We start from the raw sequence: 21335 nt of genomic DNA, 5'->3' as shown, positions 1-21335 counted from the left end.
AAAAGTTCCAATGTTTATTTTTAAAATAGTTTGATTTTCAGACATTGATTCATTTTAGCAAATTTTCAGAGTAAATATTGAATTTTAAAAACACATACTCTCTGCTATTTATGTGAGAAATATTCTAACTTGTTCTTCCCTTTTTTCTGCTTCTTCTGCTTCTTTTTTCCTTCTTTTCTTTTTTAATGCATTGTCCTCAGGATGTTTTTATCTAATTGCCTTTTACAAACTAAAATGTAATATTCCTTTTTTTTTATTGGAAACTATTTTCTCCCTATTGACAATATAAAAGGCTACCATTTGTTGTATATGCACTAAATATCAGGTACGATGCTCAGTATTTTACTTCATTATCTCAAGGGGTTTTCCCAACAACCTTACAATGGAGGTACTGTAATTATCATCCCATTTTACACATAAGGAAGTTGAGGTTCAGAGACGTTAAATTACTTGCCCAAGATCAGAAAGTCATTGGTAGAACTGGGATTCAAACATATGTCTATCTGACTAAAGCTTGTGATTTAATTACTACATTATATATATTACTGCTATAGAATTTTCCGTTTTCTGTGTTTTTCTGTACACAAATGACATTACTCTTTTAAGTAGAATTCAGCAATATGAATATTGTTTTTCAGCTGTGAGTAGCAGAGTGCCCACTGGTTCAAACAGTTCCTCTCAGACGGCAGAATGTCTTACACCTGAGCCCTGTTCGCAGTCTCCAAGCAATGTGGCTTCCCAGTCTGTGCCTCCTGTGTATCCTTCAGTTGACATCGATGCACATGTGAGTAGACTGCTTTATTTATTTATTTATTTATTTTTTGGCTGTGTCGGGTCTTAGTTGCAGCATACAGGGTCTTTGTTGTGGCATGCGGGATCTTTCATTGTGGCGCGTGGGCTTCTCTAGTTGTGGTGCGTGGGCTCCAGAGTGCCCAGGCTCAGTAGTTGTGGCATGTGAGCTCTCTTAGTTGTGGCCCACGGACTCTTAAGGTTTTTTTCCTTTTCCTAGACTGAGAGCAACCATGACACAGCATTAACGCTAGCTTGTGCAGGTGGTCATGAAGAACTTGTATCTGTACTCATAGCACGAGATGCTAAAATTGAACACAGAGACAAAAAAGGTAAGAAATGTTAGTGAGAAATAAAGTTGGAGAGTAATTATATCAGAAAACAATTCATTTTTTACTATCAATAAGTGGTTCCTAGACTATTCAGTGAAAGAATGGGTTCGCATATTTCAATTAAGAATATCTGGATTTGTTAATCTACAGAGCCAAATTATTCTTCAAAAATTCAAAAATTAGACTGTAGATCATCAAGGAAGCAAGCTGTGTTTAGCTTTCTCCTTAATCTAAAAGTAGAGCATGCAGAGGTATCAAAGTTTATTATGAGTATAAACTTTAATAGTTTCGTTTGACTTAGCATTTTCTTTTTATCAGGTGTTTATGGGGTTTTGTCACTAACAAATTAGGGTTTAAAGCAGTTTTATGTTAAATGATTATAAGTATCTGCCCTAAAGACCTTTTCCTACTAAAATAATAGAGAATTAAAAACAGTGCCTTAATATGTTAAAAAACACAAATTTGACCAAGATTTTTATTTTCTGATTTAGGTTTCACACCACTGATCCTGGCAGCAACAGCAGGACATGTTGGAGTTGTTGAAATCCTTTTGGATAAAGGTGGAGACATAGAAGCACAATCTGAACGAACTAAGGATACTCCACTTTCATTGGCATGTTCTGGTGGACGTCAGGAAGTATGTTAATGTTCATTTTGTAAACACTTTACTTGTATTTTAAATATGCATATGCTTAGTAATTTAGCTACATGAATAAAACTTGCATGTGTTTTGACATGTTCTATATATTAAATTTAATGAGAATAGTAAATGCCCTTTTAAAGAATCTGTTTCTTGCCTTTCAGGCAAAATAAAAATTCTCATCATCCTTACGTTTATTGGGATTCAATAGAGCACAGTCCTAACACATGAAATGCAAATTTATCACTCAATAATTGAGGAATAGAAACAGTAACAACTTGTTATTTCAGTATGATTGGAATTTCATAGCTCTGAATTCCTTGATATGAAATTGAATTCATTTCTGTAGTGCTGATATTTGAATATTTAGGGTTTAATTAAAATGTTAGGTATTTAGACAAGGAAGTTATAAATCCCATTTCTTTGTGCTTCCTTCATTATAAGATAGACCCTTGGTGTAAACTAGATTTCTCTGTTCATATTTTACTTTGTAGGTAGTAGACTTGCTGCTGGCTCGGGGTGCAAATAAAGAACATAGGAATGTGTCTGATTATACACCACTGAGTCTAGCTGCATCTGGAGGATATGTGAATATCATTAAGATTCTGCTTAATGCCGGGGCAGAAATTAATTCAAGGTATCTATCACCTGTTTATTTTATTACTCATGATTAGTAAATTATTACCTTGGAATTAAGTGTTTTCCCCTAAATATTTGGACAGATACCATTTTTAATTAAAACAGTACTAAAGTTGCAAGGCCAACAGTTATTCCTATAATGTGCTTATAAGTAATCAAAGCTTATTTCAGCTAACGTTGCTGTTTTTAAAGAGGTTTCTTTTCAGAAAACATTGTTATATATAGTTGGAAATTTATGGCCTCTGCATAGGGATTATGTTTTAAATTGTGAGATTTTCCTACTTCTAATTATTAGTCTAAACAAATAAAATCTATTCATTGGAGTTAGAAACCTTTCTTCTTACTGAAGCTTTTTCATTTTTTATGTTCTCTATGCTTTTTAAGAAAACAATAGGCAACATATTATTTTAATTTTCTAAGCACATTTTCCCCCCCTTAGGACTGGGAGTAAACTAGGTATTTCTCCCCTGATGTTGGCTGCAATGAATGGACATGTTCCTGCAGTGAAGCTGCTGCTTGATATGGGTTCAGACATTAATGCCCAAATAGAGACCAATCGGAACACAGCTCTCACCTTGGCCTGTTTCCAAGGACGAGCAGAAGTAGTGAGTTTGCTTCTGGACCGAAAAGCCAATGTTGAACATAGGGCAAAGGTAAGCATTTTATAACTTGTCCTCTACTTCAGATATATTTTTAATAGAAAGAGCAACTTAAATTGAATGTACTATTTTAAACTGTCATAAGTTAAAACTGATGCCCCAATGCAGGACTGGAGAATAGTGCTATACAATGTGTCACTGGCCATTGGTCAGTGGCACACTATCACCATTCATGACTTTTATTAAAGGCAGTGGAGAAAAATAGAATCAGTACTTTTTTCCAACTTCAGCCTTGCATGGCTTGAAGAACTCCTTTAATGAGGCATGTGCTTACCATTGGTAAAAACCCCAATCAAAAAAATTGCTGCGGGCTTCCTTGGTGGCGCAGTGGTTGAGAGTCTGCCTGCCAATGCAGGGGACACGGGTTTGAGCCCTGGTCTGGGAGGATCCCACATGCCGCGGAGCAACTGGGCCCGTGTGCCACAACTGCTGAGCCTGCGCGTCTGGAGCCCGTGCTCCGCAGCGAGAGAGGCCGCGATGGTGAGAGGCCCGCGCACCGCGATGAAGAGTGGCCCCGGCTCTCTGCAGCTAGAGAAGGCCCTCGCACAGAGACAAAGACCCAACACAGCCAAAAGTAAATAAATAAATAATAAATTAATAAATTAATAATAATAATAAATAAAAAAATTTAAAAAAAAAAAAAAAATTGCTGCAGGGACTTCCCTGGTGGCGTGGTGGTTAAGAATCCACCTGCCAATGCAGGGGATATGGGTTGGATCCCTGGTCCAGGAAGAGCCCACATGCCGCAGAGCAACTAAGCCTGTGCACCACAACTACTGAGCCCGCGCACCACAGCTGCCGAGGCTGTGCGCCACAACTACTGAAGCCCACGTGCCTAGAGCCTGTTCTCCGCAACAAGAGAAGCCACCACAATAAGAAGCCTGTGCACCGCAACAAAGAGTAGCCCCCACTCGCCACAACTAGAGAAAGCCTGCACAGCAACAAAGACCCAATGCAGGGACTCCCCTGGTGACACAGTGGTTAAGAATCCACCTGCCAATGCAGGGAACACGGGTTCAAGCCCTGGTCTGGGAAGATCCCACATGTGCACCATGCTACTGAGCCTGTGCTCTAGAGCTCACAAGCCACAACTACCGAGCCTGTGTGCCACAACTACTGAAGCCCACGCGCCTAGAGTCTGTGCTCCACAACAAGAAAAGCCACCGCGATGAGAAGCCTGCACACCACAACAAAGAGTAGCCCCTGCTGGCCGCAACTAGAGAAAGCCCGTGTGCAGCAACAAAGACCCAACACAGCCAAAAATAAATAAATTTGTTTAAAAAAAAAAAAAAAGACCCAGTGCAGCCATAAATAAATAAATAAAAGCATGACTATTAAAAATAAATTGCTGCATAGATTATACAATTAAGACAACTAAAATCTAATCTGACCACGACATTACTTTTTGTATTACAAGTATTCAGTGTGACCCATTTATCTATTAGAAGTCCTAAAGAAAGCCATATTATTTTGGTAATGATACCAGTAGGAAAAGTCTTCTGGTGAAATGTTGGAGACTAATGAGCAAAGACACATGCATAAAATTTATAAAATGATATTTTAATCTATTTTACCCAAGTTTGAGTAGCATTTAAGGAGTTTATCCTGGGTTATTTAGCAAACTGCCTTTTCAGATAGAGTATATTCTAAACAAGATAGAGTATATTCTAAACAAAGTTTTCCCATTGAACATTGTGCCATATTTAATTTTCTTTTTATTCGTTTTAATATTTCTGTTTGTTGTGCAGAGAAGTTATTGTCTCATGTAAATTTATAGCAGTAGAGATGTTATGAAATTGTTTTTTTAGCATGAAATTGTGTATTTTTTTAGCATATTTTTAAAAATTTTTTAGTAAGAGAAATCATTCTAGCATGTCTAACTGAACCTAACAATTTTCACTTGCTGCTTAGTAAAGCTTAAGAGTGAATGTTGCTTAGCTCTCTTGTGAGAGAAAATCAGAAATAGAATACACTTATAAGTCAATTGTTTCAGTCCCTTAAAGAAATTAATATAATTTACTCACATAATTTTTTGGTTTAAACAGACTGGTCTTACCCCTTTGATGGAAGCTGCTTCTGGAGGATATGCAGAGGTTGGAAGAGTTCTCCTAGATAAAGGAGCAGATGTCAATGCCCCCCCTGTGCCTTCCTCAAGAGATACTGCTTTAACAATAGCAGCGGACAAAGGACACTACAAATTTTGTGAGCTCCTGATTAATAGGTGGGTAAATTTTATATTTATTTATAGAATTTCTATGATCCCTTTCACTTGTCAGAGCCTTTACAGTTAATAAAATTGTTTTACTTTATTGACATTTTAAAGAACAGATTATTTGTTTGCTATTTTATAAAAGATGAAAGACAAATTAGAGAAAAATAGAAAAAGTCAGCCTCTTCTCATAGGAAACAAACTATATTAACATTATTTGATTTTTATAGGGGAGCCCATATTGATGTTCGTAACAAGAAGGGAAACACACCACTTTGGTTGGCATCCAATGGTGGTCATTTTGATGTGGTGCAATTGCTAGTGCAAGCAGGTGCTGATGTGGATGCAGCAGATAACCGGAAAATCACGCCTCTTATGTCAGCATTTCGCAAGGTAACTTGATGTGGGGGAAAAAGGATAGAATTTGTTTAAAACTACTAAATTTTAAGTTGAAATCGTGAGAAAGATAAATTGGTCTTGAGGAATTGACTCTGTTTCTATATACAAACCTTTGCTGTCTTTCCACTTTCTTTGTGGCCAAATCTAAGAGCTATATGGTAGTTCCCTATAAGCAACTTGGTTGTTAAATCACTTGGTGTCTTGACTAGTTTTGTTATGTTTTTGTACATAAAACGTGAGATTTAAGGACAGATATTATATGTAGATGAATGTTTTCTCTACCTAAAGAACAAAAACAAGTGGACTCTCATAAAAATTTATTACACCTCCTGTATATATTAAGGCTTACTTATCTGCTCTATTTTACAAAGCTTTCCCATTGCAATTGTGATAACATGTAAACTACTCAATGTGGCTCACAAAGCCCTGCATGAATGGCTCATGCCAGCCTCAGACCAATCATTTCTACTCCCCTTCCCCTTTGGTCACTACACTTCAGCCACTGGCCTAGAATGCACTAAATTTTTAAATTCCTGAGGGCCTTTGCTCACTGGTTTTCTTTTCCTGAAATGTTCTTTTCCTTACTCTTCACCTGGCTCACTTCTCTTCATCCTTTAATATCTACTCGTCCTTAAATATCACTTCTCAGAAAGTCCTTTTCTAACTCCCAATCTGAAAAGTTTCTCTTGTTCTGTTTTATAGTTCACTGTTATTTTCCTTATCTCATTTTGTAATTATACATTCAAACATGTATTACTTTTTTAATGCCCATCTCCCCAGTTAGACTACAAGATCTGTGAAAGCTAAGATTCATGACTGTCTTTTTCACCAGTGTTTGTACCCAGTTGTTCAGCTCAGTGCCTGACACATACTAGATGGTCAGTAAATAGCTATTGAATGAGAGCAGTGTAAGTTATGAGTCTTAAAAAAAATCTTAAATATTTCCTTTTTTTTCAATTTTTTTCTTTCCTTTTAATTGAGGTATAATTTATATATAGTAAAAACACAAATCTAAGGTACATGAATTTTGATAAATGCATATACCTATGTAACCCACACTCCATAAAGATATAAAATACTTCCATAATCCTAGAAAGTTTCATCATGCCCATCCTCAGTTAATTCCCTGCCCCAGAGGCAGCCACTTTTCTGATTTTTGTCACCATCAGACTAATTTTTTTTTTTTTTTTTTTTTGGCCACACCGTGCGGTGTACGGGATCTTAATTCCCCAACCAGGGATCGAACCCGTGCCCCTTGCAGTGGAAGTGTGGAGTCTTAACCACTGGACTGCCAGGGAAGTCCCCCCATCAGACTAATTCTTGAAGATTAAACGAGCTTTAGTAAGAGGGGAAACAATGCAAGTTTGGTTATGTTAAAATAGATGTACTTACAATTGATTACAGATCATCCAGCCCCTGACAATGGCATTTAGAAAGTGTTTTACCTAGATTCAAGTCATAGAACTCAAGATAAATATGACAACCTACCTCGTTTATTTTCGTAAGATAGAGCCAAAATAATGCTTTGAAATCTAGAACATCCTCTTTGTTTTCGGACTAATTTCCCTTTTATATTGAGATTCATTTCACGTCACCAATTTTTATTTTACTAATCGATTTATTCTAGGAGGTATATATTTTTTAAAGTTTGTCTGTTTTCAATGGGATGTGGGCAGATTAAATTCAGGAGAAATGTCGTTTGGTCCACCATATATTTCCCAGCATGTTGTACTTATCGTTTTCTGTTTATAAACTCAACACTGTTTCTATTTTCATAATTTCAATTTTAAGTTTAGTAAACTCTCAAGTGTTACTGTACCTTTTACCCTTAAGTTTTTAAGCATATGGGCCAATTTTGAAAGTATTCTTTTGTTACACTTCTTACAGGGTCATGTAAAAGTTGTTCAGTATTTGGTGAAAGAGGTCAATCAGTTCCCTTCTGATATAGAATGCATGAGATACATAGCAACAATCACAGATAAGGTAGGTTTAATATGCTGTTGAAGCACATTTTTGTTCTTTGTTGAATTATATGCCAGAGTATATGTTAGCAGCCCGTTCTTTTCATCCTCTATGAGACTGATCATCTGATTTTTCTATGCTTTAGTTTCCCCATTTGCAAATGAGTATATTTTTTATAAATTATTTTGAGATTTCCTTCCTATTATGGACCATAATTACAGTGACTGCAGCTAAAGTTTATTACTAGACTATTAGCCTGATTAGAAAATTTTCTAAGAACACAAACTTTTTAGAAAATGGTACCTTATTTTGATTTTTCAATCAAAGACTAGACTCAAAGGATAGCTTAATTTGGTTTAGTGAATATTCAGTAATTTGAGGCTTTAAGCCCTGAACTTTGGTATACTTATCAGCTCAAGTTTTATTGGCCTGTTTATGTGTTCCTATATTTATATAATTCCATTTTCCACTATAGGAACTGTTGAAAAAATGTCACCAGTGTGTTGAGACAATTGTGAAGGCTAAAGACCAGCAGGCTGCAGAAGCAAATAAGAATGCAAGTATTCTTTTAAAGGAACTTGATCTGGAAAAGGTGAGTGGGAAAAATAATTTTCCTTATTAGAAATGGTTGAAAATCTAGTAGAATAAATTTGCCACTGATATGACCATAATCTTAACAAAATCTCTTTTTAAAAAATGATTAATAGATTATCAAACTACCATCAATTTTTTGATTCTGACCTATACATAAAAAATACTTTTAACCATATAAGTGAGGAATTAGTTTCTGAGCAGATCACAATTTTCCAAATAACATTACTGCCTAAGTGGTTTTAATATTAGTCTGGGAAGAAATTTTTTTAAACATTGGAAATCTTTTGTTTATTATAAGATCTGGGCTATAAATGGTTTATTAGATCCTTAATTAAAGAGCAAGTATCTGGCCTTCCCTGGTGGCGCAGTGGTTCAGAGTCCGCCTGCCAATGCAGGGCACGCGGGTTCGAGCCCTGGTCCGGGAAGATCCCACATGCCGCGGAGCAGCTGAGCCCGTGCTCCGCAACAAGAGAAGCCACAGCAATGAGAAACCCATGCACCGCAACAAAGAGTAGCCCCCGCTCACCACAACTAAAGAAATCCTGTGTGCAGCAACAAAGACCCGATGCAGCCAAAAATAAATAAATAAATTTATTAAAGAGCAAGTATCTAAGTTTCCTAGGATGTGTGGTAGTATAATTGAAAAAGTTAAAAAAAAAAAAAAGGTCGCTTTTCTGAGGCTTAGTGTGCTTACCTGGAAAAGGAGGGTGTTATTATGAACCCAGAAGTTATATTAAAAGAATAAATAGCATAATCAAGTAGAGTTATTATAGAAATGCAGGAGATAGCTTAATATTAAGATATTTTGTTGATGATAAAAGGAAGGAAAAGGATCATTTTGAGAGATGCTAAAATTTTGACATCAATTTTTAATTTAAAAAAAAATCAAAACTTGTAAGTTAAAAACAGAAGAAAAAATTGCTTACAAATCAACAAGAAAGGGATTTCCCTGGTGGTCCAGAGGTTAAGACTTTGCCTCTAATCCCACATGCCTCGTGGCCAAAAAACCAAAATATAAAACAGAAACGATATTGTACAAATTCAATAAAGACTTTAAAAATGGTCATATCAAAAAAAAAAAAAAAACAATGAGAAAAAGATAACTTGCCCAGAATGAAAAATGATCACACAAATGGGCAATTCACAGAAGAAATATAAATGTTCAATAAATACATGGAGAACGCTCAACTTCATGAATAAACAAAGAAATGCACAGTGAAAGAGTGATTTAAATTTCTTTTACCAGATTAGGAAAACTTAAAATTTAAAGGTTTGGTAATAGATATTGATGGCTAGGGTATGCAGAAATTAGCCTTCTAGTATGATTTTTGATGTATGGTATAAATTAGTATAACTATTAATGGAGATGATTTGACAAATGCATTAAATTAAAAAGGGTGCATACCTACTCCAGTCACTCGTCTTCTAGAAATTTAGCCTAAGGTAAATACTTTGATAAATGCTCAAAGATGTGAACATACAAAAGGACATTCACTGTTAAATTGCTTATAACAGGGGGAAGGGTATAAACCTTAAAGTTTTATCATTAGGAAATTAAATAAATTTAATACCTCCATGATAAACTTGATTACAGTTAAAATCAGAAGGGGGAAACTAATATTCATTTTTAAATGAAGTTTGAAGATTGATGACTACTAAGGTCCCTCCTGTGTTCTGTAATTTTTAGTTTTGTTTAACTACCCAGGGATATGGTCAGCAATTCCTTAAACAGCCGTTTTGCTCTTATGCCAATCGAGTGATGAAACTGCATATTCAGTTAACAATTATTTTTTCTCTTAATGCTCAGCCCCTTTCTCATTTACATAGGGGGTTGACAGACTTTATTTTATTATTTTTTATTTTTTTGCGGTACGTGGGCCTCTCACTGCTGTGGTCTCTCCCGTTGTGGAGCACAGGCTCTGGACGCGCAGGCTCAGTGGCCATGGCTCATGGGCCTAGCCGCTCCGCGGCATGTGGGATCTTCCTGGACCAGGGCACGAACCCGCGTCCCCTGCATTGGCAGGCGGACTCTCAACCACTGCACCGCCAGGGAAACCCAACTTTTTATTTTTTTATTCTTTTAATTAAAAAATTTTTTTGGTTTCACCTCGTGGTTGTGGGATCTTAGTTCCCCGACAAGGGACTGAACCCAGGCCCTTGGCAGTGAGAGCGCAGAGTCCTAACCACTGGACCACCAGGGAATTCCCAACAGACTTTTTCTATGAAATGCTGAAGAGTAAATATTTTAGGCTTTGTAGGCCCATACGATCTCTGTCATAACTCCTTGACTCTGCTGTTATAGCACGAAAGCACCCATAGACAATGCCTAAATGAATGTGTTCCAATAGAACTTTATTTATGGACATCAAAATTTTAATTTCATAATATTTTCATGTCACAAAATATTCTTCTTTTTATTTTTTCAACCATTTAAAATGTAAAAGTCTTAACATTCAGGCCATAGTTTGCCAATGCCTGATTAGATAAGTAAAAATGTCAAAGAGTAACTCATGACTCAGAATGGTAAATTATAGTTTTGAGGAAAATGCTTTACTTAATTACCAGGACAACTGGACTTCACTGACAGATTCTTATGGTGAACCTTTTTTAGATAATTTCCACACAAATATGAGTAATTTGATGTATTTTCTGTTTGTTTTGAGTTTTCATTATGATGTGAGGTGACCATTACCATGTTCCCCTGTCTGAAAAAAATATATTTTCTAGTACTAACCAAAGCAAAGCTATAAAGTAAGGTGAAAGTAATTTCTATAATGGCCTCCTGTGGATATTTTCATAGTGAAATTTGTTAATACCTTATAAAAGCATAATAGCTGCATTTTATTTTATTTTTTTAACATCTTTATTGGAGTATAATTGCTTTATAGTGGTGTGTTAGTTTCTGCTGTATAACAAAGTGATATATACATATATCCCCATATCTCCTCCCTCTTGCTTCTCCCTCCCACCCTCCCTATCCCACCTGTCTAGGTGGACACAAAGCATCGAGCTGATCTCCCTGTGCTATGTGGCTGCTTCCCACTAGCTATCTGTTTTACATTTGGTAGTGTATATATGTCCATGCCACTCTCTCACTTGTCCCAGTTTACCCTTCCCCCTCCCCCATCCTCATGTCCATTCTCTATGTCTAAGTCTTTATTCCTGTCCTGCCCCTAGGTTCTTCAGAACCTTTTTTTTTTTTTAGATTCCATATATATGTGTTAGCATATGGTATTCGTTTTTATCTTTCTGACTTCCTTCACTCTGTATTACAGTCTCTAGGTCCATCCACCTCACTACAAGTAACTCAATTTCATTTCTTTTTATGACTGAGTAATATTCCATTGTATATATGTGCCACATCTTCTTTATCCATTCATCTGTCAATGGGCATTTAGGTTGATTCCATGTCCTAGCTATTGTAAATAGAGCCACAATGAACATTGTGGTACATGACCCTTTTTGAATTACGGTTTTCTCAGGGTATATGCCCCGTAGTGAGATTGCTCGGTCGTATGGTAGTTCTATTTTTAGTTTTTTAAGGAACCTCCATACTGTTCTCCTTAGTGGCTGTATCAATTTACATTTCCACCAGCAGTGCGAGAGGGTTCCCTTTTCTCCACACCCTTTCCAGCAATAGCTGCATTTTAGTCAAACAAATGCCACATAAATCTATGGTTTTGCTTATTCTGGACATTTCATATAAATGGAATCAGACAGTATTTGGTCCTCTGTGACTGGCTTCTTGCAATTCATAATGTATTCAAGGTTCATCCATGTTGTAGCATGTATCAGTACTTCATTTATTTATTTATTTATTTATTTATTTATTTACTGCTGCATAATATCCCATTATATAGATATACCACATTTTGTTTACCCATTTATTAGTTGATGGACATGTAGGTTGTTTCTATTTCATAGGTATACAAGTTTTTTGTTTGTTTTGTTTTAACTTGGAATGCTTCATGAATTTGTGTTTCATCCTTATGCAGGAGCCCTGCTAATCTTCTCTGTGTTATTTCAATTTTTTTAGTATATATGGTGCTGAAGCAAGCATGGTGTACAAGTTTTTGTATGAATATGTTTTCATTGGGTATATATCTAGGAATGGAATTGCTAGATCATATGGCAGTTCTGTGTTTAACCATTTGAGAAACTTCTAGATTGTTTTCCAAGGTAGCGGCACCATTTTATGATCCTACCAGCAGTATATGAAGGCTTCGATTTCTTCATATCCTCACCATGATTTGTTTTATCTGTCTTTTTGTTGATTATAGGCATCCTAGTGACAGTGAAGTGGGTATCTCATTTTGATTTGATTTGCTTTTCCCTGATGGCTTGTGATACTGAGCATCTATCTCTTCATGTGTTTATTGGCCATTTGTATATGTTGTTTGGAGAAATGTCTGTTCAGATCCTTTGCCCATTTTTTAATTGAGTTATTTGTCTTTTCATTATTGAGTTAACGAGTTCTTTATAAATTCTTGATACAAGCCCTTACCAGATAAGCAAAAATTTTTCACCATTTTATGGGTTGTCTTTTCACTTTATTGATGATCCCTTTGAAACACAAAAACTTTTAATTTTGATTATGTCCAGCTTACCTATTTCTTCTTTTGTTGCTTTTATAAATGTGTGTTAAGACTGACATCTATGGGAAACCCCATGTATCATAAACAAAAATATCATTTCATTATTTTTTTTAAATTACTGCCTTATTGATAAAATGAGATACCTACTTTATTTGCAGTCAAGAGAGGAGAGCAGAAAGCAGGCTCTTGCAGCTAAAAGAGAGAAAAGAAAAGAAAAGAGAAAAAAGAAAAAAGAGGAGCAGAAAAGGAAGCAGGAAGAAGATGAGGAAAACAAACCTAAGGAGAATTCAGAACTACCAGAGGATGAAGATGAAGAGGAGAATGATGAAGATGGTGAGCAATGAACCATCTGAATTAGTGATAAAATTCTTCTGTGTTTATCAACTTCATTTTGAGTGCTTTTTGCTCTCAAAACTCTCAAAACTAATTCTAGTTAAATATTCAGTTACTTTAATCTGAAATAGACAGTTGACTTCCATAGTAAATACTTCTAAATATTTTACATTGTAAAGTGACACAGAGAAACTGAAGGGGGAAGGCAAGCACATAATTTGAAGACATTCAGTTGTAACTTAAGTTCCCCTGTAAAAACATTATGTATGTCCTAAGTGATAACAGTAAGAGGTTTGCCAGCTTTTCTTCAGGTTCTTCTCTACCCTCTCCTTCCCCAGTTGGAAACTGGGAAGAGGTCCAGTTCCTCAATAAATTTTTAACTAAGGTTCAGTCTTGAAGCTCTATTGGGTTGGGGTCCATTACTCTCAGAGTTGTTTATTGTACAGTCTGGCAGTGGTTGTAGTAGGCAAATAATTTTGCTCTATTTGACTTCTAATTCTAAAATGCTATTTGAAAAATTTCTTAAATTCAAACTATATTGTGATTTTTGTATAGTTTATGAGACTAGCATTTCAGATCTTAAGAATGTTAATGTTTTATACCAAGTTAGACATCAAAATATGATATAGTGTATTCTCACAACAGTAAAGATTTCTTTATTTACTAGTGAATACTGGTAAAAGGAAAATATGACCTAAGGGTCTGAATTATTAGGTATATTCTGTCACAATTTGTTTTGAGGTCTGTGGCTCTCAGTGTGATTTTTATCCTTTTTCATAATTTCAGTGGAGCAAGAAGTTCCCATAGAACCTCCTAGCGCGACCACCACCACCACAATCGGAATCTCTGCAACATCTGCAACATTCACAAATGTGTTTGGGAAAAAAAGGGCCAATGTTGTGACAACTCCCAGCACCAATCGGAAAAATAAGAAGAACAAAACAAAAGAGACACCTCCCACTGCACATTTAATATTACCAGAACAACATATATCCTTAGCACAGCAAAAGGCAGATAAGAATAAAATAAATGGAGAACCCAGAGGTGGCGGTGCAGGTGGGAATAGTGATTCAGATAACTTGGACAGCACAGATTGCAACAGTGAGAGTAGTAGTGGTGGTAAAAGCCAAGAGTTAAATTTCACTATGGATGTGAATTCCTCTAGTGATAGGAGATACCCCTCACTGCTACTCCATTCCCAAGAAGAAAAGACAAGTACTGCTGCTTCCAAAACTCAGACACGGTAAAATTTTCTGACTTGTTAACTCTGCACCTACCTTTCCTTTTTCATGCCTGGCACAAGAACTTGAAGTAACATAAGTTGTGTTGAACAATTGAAGTCTACCACATTACCTGTCTTCAGCATTTAAAACTGAAATTCACCAGTGTGCTCCTTATCATGTGCTAGTTATGCAATGAGATTGTTAGAACTTTTAACATTCAACTTTGAAGCTGAAAATATTAGCGTTCCTTGATTTTAACTATGTCATTTTTATTGATTATATATAGTTCTTTTGGCTTCTGAATACATTTTAATACTAAAATAAATAATGGACTCTTTGCCCTATTTCTATTTTTCTGAATTGTTAATAATTTGATGTGCCAAATTTTTTTTTAACAAGGTTTTTGGGTTTTTTTATATATATTTATTTAATTTTGGCTGCATTGGGTCTTGGTTGCTGCACGCGGGCTTTCTCTAGTTGTGGCGAGCGGGGGCTACTCTTTGTTGCGGTGCGCGGGCTTCTCATTGCAGTGGCTTCTCCTGTTGCAGGGCACAGGCTCTAGACACGTGGGCTCAGTAGTTGTGGCTCGCGGGCTCTAGAGCACAGGCTCAGTAGTTGTGGTGAGCAGGCTTAGTTGCTCCACGGCATGTGGGATCTTCCCGGCCCAGGGCTCGAACCCGTGTCCCTGCATTGGCAGGTGGATTCTTAACCACTGCGCCACCAGGGAAGCCCTGGTGTGCCAAATTTTAATTCAGATACTTCAGCAAATCTCTTGAGTTTCTATCTTAAAATTTATCATTTATTGGCCTTGATATTTCTCTTCTCAGACTTGAAGGTGAAGTGAATCCTAATTCCTTATCAACAACGTACAAGTCAGTGTCGTTGCCATTAAGCTCTTCAAACATAAAGCTGAATCTGACTAGCCCTAAAAGGGGGCAAAAAAGAGAGGAAGGGTGGAAAGAAGTTGTTCGAAGGTAAGTAGTATTAGTCTCGTCTTTTTAACTTTTCTCCTCTTGTGAGATGGTTATCCAGTTAATTAATGAATAATTTGAATGTGGTTATTATATTCAATTGCAATGCCATACTACATCCAGAGTAGGCTAAAGCAAAATTAGAAACAGTATGTAAATTTTGTATGCATATTTTATATGATACAAGAAATGTTGGCTTTAGAATAACAAAAAATATTTTATTAAAACATAAGACATACAGTTTACAGACAAACCATACAAAAAGGTCACAGGCTTCTTAAGGGGAAGATTCAATTGACAGCAAAGTCATAATGCTATTTGTGAAGGCTATGATGTTTGTTTAATGGTCCCATTTTGATTCAGACAAGTTTGTCCATCTACAGCATTTAAATAAAGTTAGACTTCGCTAGAGAATCTATATCTGCTTTTAACCAATGCAGTTAGATCACCATAAAGAGTGGGGGGGAGCCCATAAAATTAAAACTACCTTTCCCCTCAAAATAAATAAATAAATACAAATACCAACACCCCTGCAGCTAACTTTGACAACTCCCTTCATTCACACTGCTTTATACTTAAACCATGATGGGGGAAATGAATAAAAGCAGACAGGAGCCATTGCTTTTAAATGTTTCACACAATCCAGAAGGTATTTCTAGCCTCTGCTCATGCTTTACAACAGGGAATCAGAATAAGACATAGGTTTGCTAATGTGCACTTAATCACCAAAGGACTAAGATGTCTGAGTTTTTATTCTGTAATTTTTCTAAGACTTTGTGTCCATTAAAAGCAAACAAAAAAGGAAGAAGTCTTGGCAGAACAGAAGTGAAGCACAATTGATGATCAGATTGATTTAAGTATTATTCATGGCCTGGTCTATGCTCTAGCTTTCAAAATAGCTAAATATATTCTTCCCAGTTTGTCTACATTAGGATATTAAATTTTGATCATGAAATGTATTTTAGAGTCTACAATTGGGTATTCTTCTGGAAGGTATAGTTCAAAGTTTGAGGGTCCCTCCCTAGGAGGGAATCCTGGCAGCCAGCAGTGACCACATGAAAATAATGGGTGTTGTTCTCATTTGGTTCTGCCAGCAAACACTGGGTTTCTGTGATAATCCTGCAGGACACCCAGGCCATCTTGTCAGATCCCAAAATCAGCCTCTGGTGTTTTCTCACACAAGTGGAAGTCCCAGGCTCCACCTGTGGATTGCTTTTTATGTACAAATCTGAGACTTTATTTTTTATTGCTAAGTAAAGTTGTTGACACTGATAAGCTGCCTTTATTCATTTTCAGTATGGAGTTTAACAATGTGGTATGCATTATTTTAATTTTGAAAGTATCGATATATGATCATTGCAGTTTAGTTAACATGTGATAGTTTATGCAGATTTGAATGCTGAGATCATGAGTGACTTAAATATAATTTTTTTAAATGGCAGTGTGTTTTTTACCTTCACTAAATTAAATTCAATATAATAAGAGGCCAGTTTCTAAAATAAAAACTTCTAGTAATTTCCTCTTTAAGGTTTGAGAAATACTATTCTACAAATGTTCATGAACATACTTACTGAGACATCTTTTTTTTATTAATTAATTTATTTTTGGCTGCGTTGGGTCTTTGTTGCTGTGCGCGGGCTCTCTCTAGTTGTGGCGAGCAGGGGCCACTCCTCCCTGCGGTGCATGGGCTTCTCACTGCGGTGGCTTCTTGTGTTGCCGAGCACGGGCTCTAGGCGCGTGGGCTTCAGTAGTTGTGGCACACAGGCTTAGTTGCTCCATGGCATGTGGGATCCTCCCAGGCCAGGGATTGAACCCATATCCCCTGCATTGGCAGGCGGATTCCCAACCACTGCGCCACCAGGAAAGCCTGAGACATCTTTTTTAATAGACCTTTTGATTTCATAAGCTCATGTGTGGTCTTCATTTTGTAGGTCAAAGAAATTGTCTGTTCCAGCCTCAGTGGTTTCCAGGATAATGGGAAGAGGAGGATGCAACATTACTGCAATACAAGATGTTACTGGTGCCCATATTGATGTGGATAAACAAAAAGATAAGAATGGCGAGAGAATGATCACAATAAGGTAATTGTGAGATATATGTATCGTTAGTTCTATGAGGAAATTAAATTTTATTAGAAGTACATTTTTGTTAGGTATGGTACAATCAAGAATTCTGTTTCATGATAAAGATGACCTAGTTTTGTATATTTTTGATCTTGTTCTGTTTTTTTGTTTGTTTTCTCCCCAGGGGTGGTACAGAATCAACAAGATATGCAGTTCAACTTATCAATGCACTTATTCAAGATCCTGCTAAGGAACTGGAAGACTTGATTCCTAAAAACCATATCAGAACACCTGCCAGCACCAAAGCCATCCATGCAAACTTCTCATCTGGAGTAGGCACCACAGCAGCTTCCAGTAAAAATGCATTTCCCTTGGGTGCGCCAAGTCTTGTAACTTCACAGGCAACAACATTATCTACGTTCCAGCCCACTAATAAACTTAATAAGAACGTTCCAGCAAATGTACGTTCTTCTTTCCCAGTTTCTCTACCCTTAGCTTATCCTCACCCTCATTTTGCCCTGCTGGCTGCTCAAACTATGCAACAGATTCGGCATCCTCGTTTACCCATGGCCCAGTTTGGAGGAACATTTTCACCTTCTCCTAACACTTGGGGACCATTCCCAGTGAGACCTGTGAATCCTGGCAACACAAATAGCTCTCCAAAGCATAATAATACAGGCCGTCTACCTAACCAGAACGGGACTGTTTTACCCTCAGAGTCTGCTGGACTAGCTACTGCCAGTTGTCCTATCACTGTCTCTTCTGTAGTTGCTGCCAGTCAGCAACTGTGTGTGACTAATACCCGGACTCCTTCATCAGTCAGAAAGCAGTTGTTTGCCTGTGTGCCTAAGACAAGTCCTCCAGCAGCAGTGATTTCCTCTGTGACAAGCACTTGTAGTTCCCTGCCTTCTGTCTCCTCTGCACCTATCACTAGTGGGCAAGTTCCCACCACATTTCTGCCTGCAAGTACTCCTCAAGCACAGCTTTCTTCACAAAAGACGGAGTCTTTCTCTTCCATGCCAGCCCCCAAAGAGAAAGTGTCCACACAGGACCAGTCCATGGCAAACCTGTGTACCCCCTCTTCAACTGCCAACAGCTGCAGTAGCTCTGCCAGCAACACCCCAGGAGCTCCAGAAACTCACCCATCTGGTAGTCCCACTCCTCCCTCCAATAACACACAGGAGGAAACACAGCCATCCAGTGTGTCTGATTTAAGTCCTATGTCAATGCCTTTTGCATCTAATTCAGAACCTGCTCCATTGACTTTGGCATCACCTAGACTGGTTGCTGCTGATAATCAGGATACCAGTAATTTACCTCAGTTAGCTGTACCAGCACCTCGAGTTTCTCATCGAATGCAACCCAGAAGTTCTTTTTACTCGGTGGTACCAAATGCAACTATACACCAGGATCCCCAGTCTATTTTTGTGACAAATCCAGTTCCTTTAACACCACCTCAAGGCCCACCAGCTGCAGTGCAGCTTTCTTCAGCCATGAACATTATGAATGGTTCTCAGATGCACATTAACCCAGCAAATAAATCTTTGCCACCTACGTTTGGCCCAGCCACACTTTTCAATCACTTCAGTAGTCTTTTTGACAGCAGTCAGGTGCCAGCTAACCAGGGTTGGGGAGATGGTCCACTGTCCTCACGAGTTACTGCAGATGCCTCTTTCACTGTTCAGTCAGCGTTCCTGGGTAACTCTGTACTTGGACACTTGGAAAATGTGCACCCTGACAACTCCAAGGCACCTGGCTTCAGATCACCTTCCCAGCGAGTTTCTACTAGTCCAGTTGGTAAGTTATTATAACTATCATTACCTCACAGTTTGGGGCTTTAACAACATAATCTAACCTTCCAAAATAATAAAGCATTTATTTTGTACATAATATTGCATGATCTTTTAAAGAAATGAAGGTTTGTCATAAATAGTAAAGACCCCTTAATGACTGCTGATTGAGTGGCCAAAATGTAGGTAAGTCACTCACATATGAGCTGCTTTATATTCTCTTTTGTGATCTCTCTGTACCTCATTTCAAGGAAGTTATACCTTGTGTCAGCCCATTTTCTTAGAATTGGTATAAGATGATATTAATAAAAAAGGACTCATAGGATGCTTCAAGCATTCCAAATTTACAGACATTTTTTAAATCATAGTGATTGCCTGCATTTCTGAGATTAAAAAGGTTGGGTTACGAAGGTGTTTAGGTTACAGTCCATAATCTACATTCTTTGTTTTCAGTCTTGGGTGCTCAGAATGAATATTAAATGATGTCATAACGCTATATTATTTATATTAGATAGAGCTATTTGAAGAGATCCAGTCATGTATAGGCTCATATTTAACAAAAAAAAAAAAAACATTTTGAACCAGCTGTTTGTTCTTTGAAATTAGAAATTAGCTGCTGAGTCAGTATAAGAAAGATTTAGAAAGATAAGAGGCTAGTGGTGACTTGGAGATATTTGGAAAACCAGAATCTATTTTCCAGAGTCTAAGGGCCAAATTTTAGTCCAATCTCTTTGCTCTATTCTGAAAAACAAATTAGAAATTGTGGCTGACCTAGAATGGGGGTAATAAGAACTAGTGCCACTTAGCATTTTTCTTCCAGTTGAAAAACTGTCCCATAGCCCATCTTTCCTTTTTGCTAATTATAAACTGATCTAGGTTGTTTAAAATTTGTGAGTTTATGGATATGGCATAGCCTTAGCTTTTCTATCAGATATGTTTCCATTTACTTATCTTTTCAGGAAAACATAGCTGTTACATCATCTTTTGAATAGAAATAAAGCTTGCATAAGACAGTCTGTGGTCCAAAATATTCTCTTGGATTTTTTTTCTTCTTTTCTATAAATAGGTATCTATTTTAACTTTTCATTTTGGCAGACTAATAAAAAGGTTTTCAGAGGCCCCAGAATGAAAGAAGAGCTCATTGCCAGTGCTCAGACTGTGGTAAAAATTAATTTTTTAATTAATCCTTGACTTGATTGGCACTAACTAATACGTGAATTTAGAGTGCCTTAGCTAGAGTGGGACTTCAGATCTCTCATATTCCAATGTTTGAGCTCTTTGCACTCCACATTCTATATCCCAGAAGATGTGCAGATTATGAATGGCTGGAGAAAAGAAAGTCAAGGAAATCATCCATCTAGTTTGGTAGCAAACAAGGTTTGGGAACCTGAATTATTCAGATCTATAACATCAAAATTATTTATTACTAGTTAAAAAATAATTTTTTAAAAAAGCAAGCATTAATCCTTGACCTTCCTTCCGGGGTCCAGGATTGATTAAGCTTGGCTTCATTTCTTAACTGACTGGGTGGTTTCTTTTGTTGATGCTCTTCTTTCGTGGATATAGTTTAGTTTTCCTAGTTTGCAGGTAAGAAATAGTGATACTTAAAAAGACAGGAAAGCATGTGGAGAAACTGAAACCTTCAAACACTGCTGGTAGAAACTTAAAATGGTACGTCATTTGGAAAAACAGTTCAACAGTTCCTCAAAAAGTTAAAAAGAGTTCCATATGATCCAGTAATTCTGTTCCTAGGTATACCCAAGAGAAAACATGTGTCTACACAAAGACTGGTACATAAATGTTCATAGCAACACCATTCCTAAGAGCCAAAATGTGGAAACAGTCCAATGTCCATCAGCTGATGAATGGAAAAACAAAATGTGGTATATCTGTATAAGATATTATTCTTAGTATAATGTATATTCTGTATTATGAGATACAATGAAAGAAATGAAGTACTCATTTGTGCTACAACATGGGTAGACTGAAAACATTTTGCTGAGTGAAAGAAGCCAGTCACAAAAGACCACATATTATATAATTCTTTTTATATAAAATTTCCAGAATAAGCAAATCTAGAGAGACAGAAAATATATTAGTGGTTGCTTAGAGGTTCAGATATGGGGTAAAGGAGGAT

At 36.9% G+C, this 21335-nt stretch overlaps 1 protein-coding gene and 1 non-coding gene across 16 annotated transcripts in view; one reads left to right on the top strand and one right to left on the bottom strand.

Moving 5' to 3' along the window:
* The window catches only part of LOC116750720 (ankyrin repeat and KH domain-containing protein 1), a 124092-nt gene that overhangs the window by 89468 nt on the left and 13289 nt on the right, over positions 1-21335 (top strand). For 13 of the 15 annotated variants that reach the window (XR_004349073.1, XR_004349072.1, XM_032625730.1 and 10 more), the window contains 14 exons: positions 639-784; positions 1010-1121; positions 1613-1758; positions 2256-2398; positions 2840-3053; positions 5105-5280; positions 5499-5661; positions 7555-7650; positions 8105-8221; positions 12977-13151; positions 13938-14394; positions 15202-15348; positions 17277-17426; positions 17593-19205. Coding sequence is in view for 12 of the 15 variants with exons in the window: in XM_032625730.1 (XP_032481621.1) it covers positions 639-784; positions 1010-1121; positions 1613-1758; positions 2256-2398; positions 2840-3053; positions 5105-5280; positions 5499-5661; positions 7555-7650; positions 8105-8221; positions 12977-13151; positions 13938-14394; positions 15202-15348; positions 17277-17426; positions 17593-19205 (3855 nt within the window). In the remaining 3 variants the exon portion in view is untranslated. Of the gene's footprint in view, positions 1-638; positions 785-1009; positions 1122-1612; positions 1759-2255; positions 2399-2839; positions 3054-5104; positions 5281-5498; positions 5662-7554; positions 7651-8104; positions 8222-12976; positions 13152-13937; positions 14395-15201; positions 15349-17276; positions 17427-17592; positions 19206-21335 lie in introns of those variants that run through there. The other 2 variants (XM_032625731.1, XR_004349075.1) reach the window with 2 other exon arrangements.
* Positions 12174-12283, bottom strand: LOC116752381. The gene has a single exon (XR_004349464.1). It is a non-coding gene; the product is annotated as a U6 spliceosomal RNA (small nuclear RNA).

This window comes from Phocoena sinus, chromosome 3 (assembly GCF_008692025.1).
Source record: "Phocoena sinus isolate mPhoSin1 chromosome 3, mPhoSin1.pri, whole genome shotgun sequence".
NCBI lineage: Eukaryota > Metazoa > Chordata > Mammalia > Artiodactyla > Phocoenidae > Phocoena > Phocoena sinus.
This window is presented reverse-complemented; position numbering and strand designations above follow the sequence as displayed.